The 11,185-nt window shown below is 40.8% G+C and overlaps 1 protein-coding gene across 9 annotated transcripts in view; it reads right to left on the minus strand.

Moving 5' to 3' along the window:
* The window catches only part of LOC118412586 (FERM domain-containing protein 6-like), a 32,986-nt gene that overhangs the window by 13,859 nt on the left and 7,942 nt on the right, over positions 1-11,185 (minus strand). For all 9 annotated transcript variants that reach the window (XM_035818391.1, XM_035819179.1, XM_035817542.1 and 6 more), the window contains 3 exons: positions 8,113-8,246; positions 6,026-6,116; positions 1,362-1,441 (listed from right to left, as the gene is read on the minus strand). In XM_035818391.1, coding sequence (XP_035674284.1) covers positions 1,362-1,441; positions 6,026-6,116; positions 8,113-8,217 — 276 coding nt within the window. In that variant the 5' untranslated portion in view covers positions 8,218-8,246. The remainder of the gene's footprint in view (positions 1-1,361; positions 1,442-6,025; positions 6,117-8,112; positions 8,247-11,185) is intronic.

Raw genomic sequence — 11,185 nt, forward strand, 5'->3', positions numbered from 1 at the left:
GAAGCTGTGTTGCTGAGCACACGGTAAGGCGTGTCTAGCAACTCCAACGAGTCCAAGGCCAACCTTGAATTTTTGACAATAGTTCTTCTGTAACATTTCCTGTTCATCCAAAGGTAAACAATGAAGTTAACTGATTATCCTAGATATGGTGACAGGGATATGCTTGATGATGCTCAATCTAACCAACTTATCGGGGCTGACTGTCCCTGTAAATAAACAGGCCTGGAGAAGAATTTCTGCTGTTTCCTGGGACACAAGATGTAAATAAACTGGGACAGATCAATCAAAAACAGCAACTTCAGTTCTTTCAAAATGTCTTACTAAAGAATCTCCTCTGTTCTTAAATAGTTTCTTTTGCTCCCAGCTAAATACCACCCAACAGCCTGGCCCACCTGGTGCATTTCCTAATCACCCCTTCCCACACAAGCCAAGAAAATATTCCTCTGGGAATTTGCCTTATCAGTAAAGCACCAACTTTTTTACTTCCTTGAGCTGAGGGGGAGACCATTAGGAGGAGGACTCAAGCTACTGGGGAAAAGTGTTGAGTTATTCTTAGAACAGTTAAGGTCATGGTACTGCAGTTACCTAAAAGTTGGAGCGATGTGCCAAAATAAATTTCTGTATTTTGTGCTTCCAAGCTTGACACCTTCTGGGAGCAAACCCCTTCATTTGAGCCCCAGGAAATTGATAAATCAATATGGTGGAAGAATTTCCAATTTTCTATCATTCCATCAGCTCACATCAGTCCATGCAGATTGGGCCTCTAATCTCACTCCTATCTCCATTATGCAGCTAGGGGGAGTTGAAGATTTGCCTTTGGCCTTTCTGGCTGGTTCCACTGGAGGCCTATAGTTATTACCATATACCTAAGGCTTTCTAAGGCTTTGGTACTTTACATTTCATGGTCTTAACACACGACCATTCATCCATCCAGCAATTCTATAACTCACCTTGCTCCACATAAATTTCCAACACTGAAGAACACATGAAATAAGACAAAATACTAGAGTTGTCATCTTAGAAATATTCAATATTACTGATATCAAATTCTTGTCTTGCATCTCCCGTGTAACCACTTTTGGGGTTTTAAGCTATAACAATTGATTTTCTTTCTCGGACTTATCAAAATATGATCACATCTAAAAGCAATGAATAATGCATCTAGTGTTTCAACTTTCTGTCATGTTTTGTATCTATGAAATTCAAGTCAGTGCACAAAGAAAAAGGCTTTATTCATGTATGGCCTTACATTACATTCCTTGCTTCAAATCGGTTTTAGATGTATTAGTTGACCGACATGGCCTCTGAGGCCGTAACCTGATATTCCTACAATGAGACAGAAAAATGATGTCATTACTTACATGACTGCTGTCCGTGCGCCAGCCGCGTGGACCGTACTTCGATAGCCGCTTCTGTGGGTCGATAAACTGGAACTCCCCATCTGAAACACATTACCACGTGCCGGGATGAAACTCGGGGCTTATCGGTAATGGATTTGGAGTTGACAGAGGAAAACTGGCTGCTTCCTCACAGCGCGAGATCAAAGGGAAGGGATCACTGCAGACAGCACGGGAAATGCTGACCAACTCCATACAAGATAATGGTTACTCAATCAGTTGAAAATATTGTATGATGTGTGCAGTTCTTCTTTGACATAATGGGAAATGGAGGTGGAAAGGAAAAGTCCTCTAAAATATCATTCAGTGTCTGAAGGACTTCCAGACGACATCAATATGATTCACACGGCAGAGATGAAACAATTTACTACCAACATCTAAAAAACTACAAATCATTAAGAACTTTGTGGCACCTCCACCTACTAAACATTAAATCACAGCATGAAGAATTGGTAAGACTTGGGGAAACCTTATCTCACTTCCCAGTTGGTTCTGGATCCCCAAAGGAGGGGACCCCTAAGGCAGTAAATACACATTTGAGACAGGAAATTTCCAAACAAGAACTGCAAGTGCACCATGGGCTATAAACAATGCAGCATAGCAAAGTTCAGATTTCACACCGATTGGGAATCTACACCTCCGGCAGGATTATTTGTTGCCCAAAGGTGGGCCTGACAGGAAAGCTAATTGGACCACAGCCAAGCGCTAGTGCTATACAAGTACATCGCCTGCTTATGGAATCCTTGCTGGGATAATCCTGCTTAATACAACGTTTGAAGTATATGATCTGTGTTTAGAAAATACATGTCTGGCTGTTCCCCACTAACATGTTTTTTTGGAACCAATATGGGTTACATAGCAGAATGAAAAATGGTTTAAAGAAAAACTTCTAATCTAAATGTTGCTTAAGAATTTAGGAAATTGCAGCATGTATTCATAGAAATACGCAAAAATGTATGTGTATGTCAATTCTAATTTCTATGGAATAATCTGATTGTGTTCATAGCAACTGTCCTGGCACTGAATGGTTGCCAAGCTGAATTCTTATCCAAAATTATTTACATAAACATTCTGTAAGGAAAATGAAAAGCATACAGTCACAGGAATATATCCATGGCATTACATCAGATGAGAAAGAATGACTTCCCGGTAACATTATCTCATTTTATGAATATGCAATCTAATAACATTCATCAAGGGTTTCACCTGGTTTTGTGTTACTTTGGTAGAGGAAGCTGTGTGCAATGGAGTGTGTTATGGCTAGGCTGCCATGCTGCTCTCAAAGGGTCAAATTCAAGGACATTTGTCTATTTATCATCTGTGACTTATTAGCTATGTGTACCAGACTTAGTACAGCATACGTGCCCATACATTCATCTTAATTTGCTATGAAAGAAAATGTTCCCTTGAGATGAATATCATTGACATGAACACAAGTATGACATGATGACTCAAGGCCAACTTTGGGGTGTGTGATATTTGGTGACTGAAGAGCTAATTTTCTTGCTTCTAACCTTTCTTAGCCCTTGCCTGATAATCACCATATCAGGTAATAGGCTGAGGGATCTCTTCACTTTTGTGTCACTGACATAAAGCTCAATATGGATCTCGGAAGTATACTCAAGGACATTGCAATATTCCTGCCACAGACTAGGTCTTACTGTGTAGTAAATGGTAATTATGAAATGGATCACATTATCATTTCATGGCATAGTCACTCTTTGAGGGTGCATACATGTCATGAATAAGAGTGTAGCATTATACACAAAGGAAACACCATTAAATATTTCAAGTAAGGTTTCACCATCATATAGCACCTGATAGTTTCTTTAAACATGCAAGTCTAAGTTCAAGGACATATCCAAGGTTAAGAGGGAACTCAGATGGCTTTCTCAGTGGGACTCCTTTCATTAGCAATTTCCGTGACAGTTGATGTTGCTTTAGGGGCAAAAGTGCCCTGGAGACAGACTGCTTGAATAAAGTGAAACCCCAGAAGCCTAGGGTTAATACTTTTATCTTATAAACCATGCTTTTTCAGGCTAACAGGACGGTTGAACAATGGTTCTTTGCTACAAGCATTCTGTTGTGCTTTTTCTCTATACTTAACTGATGTCACTTTTCAAGTACAGAGAATAGACAAGCAAAGACATACAATAAAGCATGCTGTAACGAAAGCTGAGGTTTAGGAAAACAGCCACCAAAGTACAAAGCCTGGACAATTACATTAAGTCCTCCTTTCTCTCCTTCACATCTATTGTGTGTGTTGTGTGCTTTTACACCTGTCCCTTCAAAGCAATTAGGTGTTCCCTTCCAGTACATTGCATTCACATCCGATTGTCAACACTGCCCTGCAGCTACCTGACTAGTCTGACTCATGGTTAAAAAGTGCTGAGATGACAATCTTCCTTTGATTTGCAAAACATACTAATTCAAAGTCATACTCATACACCATAAGTTTGTCTATTTGAGTTGCCAGAAGGTGTCTAGGACATGGTTCCTAATATAAAAGTCATTTCCTTCTTTCATCAGGAAAAACACAAAAATGAAGAATTTACATTCAACAGAAGTTGTATTTCCATTTTAACCTTATGAAAATAGATGTTCAACACTTTCATGTAATGAAGTTCAGATTTTGAGGAAAAATTGACAGGATTTACATTCACTAGGAAATATGATATTACAGTTTTGCTTGCAATTATGAACAGATTCTGATACTGGACTGTTTTTCACTGCTACCGTAAGTTTATATATGTAATAAAGAACTGTTGTGTAAAATCTTAGGGAGTATTACAGAAATTTCAGAAAGGTGAGGTCATACATTTGTCGGCAAAATACATTACCTCATACTCAACAACTGAAGCCTACAAGTCCTTAATGCTATAACAGCAGGATCAGTTAAGCTCAGAGTATAAGTATGATATCCCGACAGGCTAAGATATGATCTACACTTCCTGACAAACAACCCCGCTTACTGGAACTCATTATCGGATCCACCAGGGCAGACAAAGGGACAGATTTACCTGAGTCATAATCTCACTGGAGAGATAACGACACAACTAACGAGCACCTTCTGAATAAGCCACCTGTAGTTCTTAAACACTCGACATGAATCATTCCGCAAAGCTGTACCATTTATCTCTCACTGCAGAATGGAACACGAGATAATTACGCTCTTAAAACAGCCTGAAAACGAGTCAAAAAGGGTATGAATAAATACAGACACAATGGCTGCATCTGCGTATAGATAGTGAAGATGGGCCATAAACCATAATGACATATGGCAAATCATCCCCAACCATAAAAACCTCTCTGAGTTTCTAAATCCTTATATGATATGATATTATAAACTATCTTTTAGTGGCCCTACTAGCCTACTAGAATCCTAAATAACTTTCTTAAGGTTAGGGTCAGTTCTTGTTTCTTGTTAGATAGAAGAACAAAGGACAAAATAACTTCACTTCAAGTCCTTCTAGCGGTTAACAGCTCCTCTAGTCTTTCCCCAAGGAGGGCAGGTTTACCCAATTGGAGAGCAGGCATATGGTAGATAATTCATCAGCCTATTGGGCTTGACTCTTGAGTGCATTTATTAGTCGCCCGTGGTACATTAATCAAATTTCCTTTTTCTTAATGAAGCAAAGATAGATATTTTCCAATTGTTACGAGCATCTGTTCCATTAGTATCAATCTAATCTTATTTTACAGTCTCCAGATATTCAATGTCCCATGGCAGCGAAGCCTGGGATCTAATGTCTATGTAAACCATGCTCCTAGAGCCCCTGCCTCAACCCAGTCTATCATAGTTTACAGAAGGAAATCCCAAACGTTCCTGTTCCTGTCATCATTATTCCTTTACCATCATAACCCTTTGAGTTGTACATTCTTTACCCATGACATGTATTTCATTTTCTAATAACCATCAATTAGAGCTGTCACTCTTTGACATTATGAGGATTTTGAAAAATCCTACAACCCAGTACAAAAACAGGAAATCTTAACTTCCTGTACAAATATAAGCCCCAAGGAACATTCCTTCAGATTTGTATATATAATATAATATGTGTGCCCAAAACAGAATTCTTCAACAGAACATTCAACATGTATTTTCCATTTCCTCTGAGAAACTGTTGTAAACGGTACAAGTTTACCAATTTGGTTAAATCATCATCTGGCTGCAGAGCCCCACAGGTTTCTAGTGTTAGTACAACTTGTAGATCCTACTGATTGGTGGCTAGCAGTGACAGCAGGTTGTAATAATGGGTTGCCTAGGGCTATTTGGTCTTCCGTTTTACAGGTGCTTATGCACCATTGTATTGCGCTTAGGGTTTATCTCCTGGGAATACTTCAAGCATGAGCACAGGAATGTGACGGTGACATCATCACTTCTGCTTCTGCCCCATCTCAGTTTGCCAACATGATTACCATTTCTCCAAATTGTCCCTTCAACAAAGTATAAACACTGTTAACTTAACTACGGTGCCTGGCAGGAAATCCAAGTATTGTGCTTTCTGTTTGACATGGTATTGTGGCAACGAGGGCACAAAAACCTTTCTGTTTTTCTGGGAATTCTCTACATATCCACACAGTAAGCCCTGATACACCTGTTGTCAGTGATGCAGTACTGAACTCACCTTTTGCCACGGCAAGACCGAAAAAGTGTGGCTCCTTCAAGTCCAGAAGGGAACACAGTTTGTTGAACAGGTCCTGTCCTCTAGCCTTGCCCTGAAATGGAACATAGGGAACAGGTTACATCCACCATCACTGTAGCGTGGGTACCCATCCTGGGAAGTAACTGCTGGTTCAATCCTTTTGCTTGCTAACCAGGTGCTTGAGCCAACAGTTACTCCAAAGGATAGTGCAAAGTCTACCATCACTGTGTAGAGGCTACACAATATGTAGTGAACCCTGAACAGAATTAAACATCTTTAAGGTAGACAGTCTTAATCAATAATTGGCAGCTGAAATTACCTTACTTCTAATAGCACTACACACATTGGCAGATGCAAGTTTTTTTATTTTCTTTGTTCTGACCATCTTGAAACTGAAAATTTGAAGTCCCCCTTTTCATTGAGTTCTGCACATTGAGCATCCACTTCCCATTTTTGAGAAAATATCCCCATGGAGCTCTCAAATAATACAGCTACACCAAAAATAAGGGAGACAGGAAATGTCAGAAGACAGGTGGGGCCTGCTTGTAGCACCCTGAGCGCAAATTACTACATGATGGTTATTTGCCCACAGGAAAATGTAGCCTGAAACCTGTTTAAATGATTCCATTCATTTGCAGTCCTTGTGCCTCAACAACTGCTTTTTAGCTATATCATCTTGAACTTAAGGGATATAGAGAATAAACTTATGGGGTAAAAATACTAGTAATGTATTCGTACAAAAGAACAGCTCATCACAGCCTGCCAATGTATACTAAGGGAGATTTAGCAGTTCCAACACTGTTATGTTTATACAACATAAACATAGGTTACACCTCTTTCAAGACTACGTGTCACGAACCATGCTTTACCCAAGGTCAAGGTGCTTGTTCATCCTCTCCTAGCCTACAAATTCCAGTCACAGGATCACTTTGTTATGTTATTCCTTCCACAGAAAACAATGAACACAGTCTACTTGAGAAATTTCTCCAAACAGGCCCATGCTGACTGAAAAGCAACACAGACAGAACATGGCCCTTTGAAACAACAGGACCAGGGGTTAACATAATAATTTTGACAGCCTTCACTACAGGAGTAGCAAGTTTGTGAACAAGAACTGAATTGAAGGTACTTTCATTATGATGTAGATGTTTATTGACATTTGTTAATGGAAACCTACACCAGGGATGACACCTTAATCTGGTTAATGCACCATTGCTTTCTGGAGCATTACAAACACACTTAAAATCAAATTATGATTGCTTTCTTACCCCCTAACCCATATAGAGAATAAGATTTGCATTGCATACACTGAAGGACTACTTAACAAATCATCTTGACATTTCAGGTGGGGATAAAATAGGCATGTATATTCATTCGTGCAGGGACATTACAGCCTTTAAATCTTATGATGAAAATGAAATGATAATATACAATACAAATGCAGGCTATATTGTTCATGCTCTATATCAAAGGTAGGGTAATGACTGTCCCCTAACTGCCCTTGTAGCATCATTAGCTGAGATCACGCGTGAACAAACGTGAATCGCAGCAGGAGGTAACAGAATGTTCACAACTGTGGAAGGGGCCATCTTGTATCCTGCATGTTTCTTCAGTTATTTTCTGGATACTAGCTGAAACATGTGAGCCAATGATTTGCTTCCCCTGATGTAGGCAAGATTACATGTAACAGACCTAAAGCTAAACAGTGTATATAACATGGCAAGGTGGTCTTGTGGTTAGGGCTACTGACTATATATCTAAACATTCTGGGTTTGAATCTCTGATAGGTCCTTGGGAAAGGTAATTTACAACTATTGTGAAAAAGAGTGCTTCTGTTGGGACATCCTCTTAGACAGGATGTTAAGCCAGAGGTCTGGCCACAAGTGTCACCACCAACATGTTGAAAACCCACCACACTCAAAAGAAATGAGTCCATCCAAATGCGAGTGGATCAAACCCCACAGCCTGGTATTATGCAGCTTCTACAAGTGTAGGAAACTGGTGTGTTATGCCCCAAACCTGTTTATTGGTTTTTGTGCAGAACAAACATAATTTTTCTGACAACTTACCTCTGCAGCTATCTGTACATGTTCTCCATTCAGCAGCACCACATCCACGTACTTGTGGGAGGGGGGAAGGCTTCTCCGGGCCATGGTCACCTTGTCTTTGATCATGGTACACCAGGCTGCCCTTCCTTCACTTCCTGCACAGACGGGACACAAACACAACAACAATGGTGAGTATGGGTCAAAAGGGCAGCAGTTTGCTAATGATGCATCATTGCTCTTGACCACAGCATATATATGTACAGGAAGGCAAAAGAAAAGCTACATGTATACAGCTCTGTCCATACATTTTCAACTGGATACTTTTGGAGAGAGAGGCTGTCAGTGAGTTAGGGATGTACATCATGAACGGTGATAAAAAACAACAAGATACTATATTTTCATGGAATATGACTTGTGTACACTCTATACATGTAGAATGGTATGGCAACAACAGCCTTCTAGTTTTAAAAATGTATACGCCAATGATGAAGGATATACAGACATGTAGCCAAGTATTCTCTGATCACAGTGCACTTTTCAACCTACATGTACATCTATCACCAGTGTAATGGCTTACTTTGCCTTCACAAGGTCAACTGACAAGGTCATGAGAGGAGAAGAAGGATAGCACTTCACCCTTTCAACCCACTGGAATGGATAAACAAGCTTTACGATGACAGGCAACCAACCCACGTGAGGCTGTCTGGCATCCAAGTAATTACCTAATGTTCATGGATAGCCCTCAAGTCTATAAAAACATTAGGTAGCACTCTGAGAAGAGAGCCCTCTAAAATCCACCCAAGGCTAGACACATTGAATTGTATTGTTGGTTCCTGACACATTTGGGCCTTTCTTTTCTTCAAATGGAAGCCAGAAAACATTGCAATGTATTGTAAAGAGAGGGGTGTTCAAAGAAACTTACCTAAAACACAATATAACTTGTATAGCCGTTTCCTTTTAACCTTGCCTAATTTAAGACACCGGCTCACCAGGTACATCATGAACAATATCTCTTTAATGTTTCTTCAGACGTTCAGTGTGACAGCTAAGGCATAAAAATTGATTGGGATTTGACAGGTAGCAGAATTGTAAGAGAAACATGATAGCAGAACCAGGGCTTGTACTTGTTCTTCCAAGGGGCACAGCATATTAGAGATCACATTTCCAACATTTATACACTACTGAACATACATGAAAGGATGACATCTATTATTCATAAGGTTGTAGTGAGCACTGCTTTACCACTACTCATACCGAGGGAATAGAGATTAAAGCTGTACTGACATAGTCTCCAAGCAGACCCTACGGTGCCTTAGAAATAGTATCAAAGCTGGCAAAGGAGTATAGACGGCCAAAGGGAGATAGCCGGCTAAGGGAGTCAAACGGGCACCGGAGGTCTGCCTGCACTGAAACAGGGTGGAGCGTTTCTATTCAACAATGGTGTCGCTGCCCCACCCTGTTGTCAAGTGCTAATTACTTTACGAGCGACTTACACTGGACGAAGTCAGTGACCCGCGCGCTATGCGCGCACTTCCCAGCGGTAGGTTCGCGCCAAATGGCGCCGGATTGAAAAATTTGACAGCATCGCAACGTAATAGAACAAGCGCCACAATACATAAAATATTTAGTTTAAAATCGATTTGAAGTCTGAAAATAATGCCAAACAAACTACAAATTTCGATATACATATATAATAACACCAAACTAACGTTATGAGTTTTAAAAACATGCCGCCTGATCGTAATCCTCTCTGTTATGTTTGGATGCGGTAGAAAGAACCACAACAAGCCAAGCGCGCTGCCATTTCTGTCTCCTGAAAGTTTATTTCTATTTCGTTCTGCGATTTTGTAATTTCGTCCGGCAAAAACTGCGTCAAGGACCAGATGTTTGCTCCCGGCTAGCAACTATGGCTTGCATTGGTAGCATAGGGATTTCCCCTGACCGGTAGCGATGCCGACAAAGACATCCTTGCCTTCCAGAGTGGCCAAAATGGAATCGAGCTGTGCTTTCTTCGGCTCGGATCCCCATACATCGCGGAAAACACGTCGTACTCTGGCCTCCATTGTTGCCGGCATTTTAAATCTGCCGGTAACGGTCATCGTAGGTGACCCGTGACGTGACTTCCCGTGAGACGGTGCAGGGGCGCACGAGCCATCCTAGGCCGGGAGGGCAATTAACACCTACTCGGCAAGCACAGTTTAATAGGCAACAAATAGATGCTAATAGCGTCAGATCAGCCCGACTGAGGGCAGACCCTGGTGCCGGCTATACGATTCGGTCCGGCCGTGAGAATCGGTCCGGGGCGTGGCCTAAAAATTACGAAAGCCCATAGCGACAAATGGTACCATGGGGCCTCGCGGGACTCTGCCTGCATTCAACTGACATTGTACATAGCTGTACATAGCTAGTAGTTATGATGTTTAATTATTAGTAGTACCATAATTGTATAATAATTGCATTCATTCAATCTCAACTCCCTATTAAAAACAGGATTGACCCAGACGACTCAAAAAGACATCAAAACGAAGACATAAGAGTGAGGTAGACTGTCTGCATTAAAGAGACATTGTACATAGCTAGTAGATACGATGTTTAAATCGTAGTATCATAATTGTATATTAATTGCATTCATGTAATCTCAACTCCCTACTAAAACAGGATTGCTCAAGACAACTCGAAAAGACAGACAGTTACATCAAAACATCAAAGACATAGGGGTTAGGTAGACTTAATTCAAACTAAGACCGGACCGAATCCCATAGAAGAGCCGTGAAAATCGGTCCGGCCTGAAGAAAAGCGCAAATACTTTCCGCAACCACTTCTGAAACTGACTGTCATGACTCACGTAGTGATGTCCGAGTGAAGAAAAGGCATTGTCATCACATACATTACTCCATTTGGAAGGCTGTGAGGGCGGACCGATTCTCACGACCGGACAGAATCCCATAGAAGGGCCGTGAAAATCGGTCCGGCCCGTGAAGAAAAGCGCAAGAAACATTCCGCAACCACTTCTGAAACTGACTGTCGTGACTCAAATAGACATTTCTAAGTTAATAAAAGTCATTGCATCACATACATACTCCATTGGAAGACG

This window comes from Branchiostoma floridae, chromosome 1 (genome assembly GCF_000003815.2).
Source record: "Branchiostoma floridae strain S238N-H82 chromosome 1, Bfl_VNyyK, whole genome shotgun sequence".
Taxonomy (NCBI): domain Eukaryota; kingdom Metazoa; phylum Chordata; class Leptocardii; order Amphioxiformes; family Branchiostomatidae; genus Branchiostoma; species Branchiostoma floridae.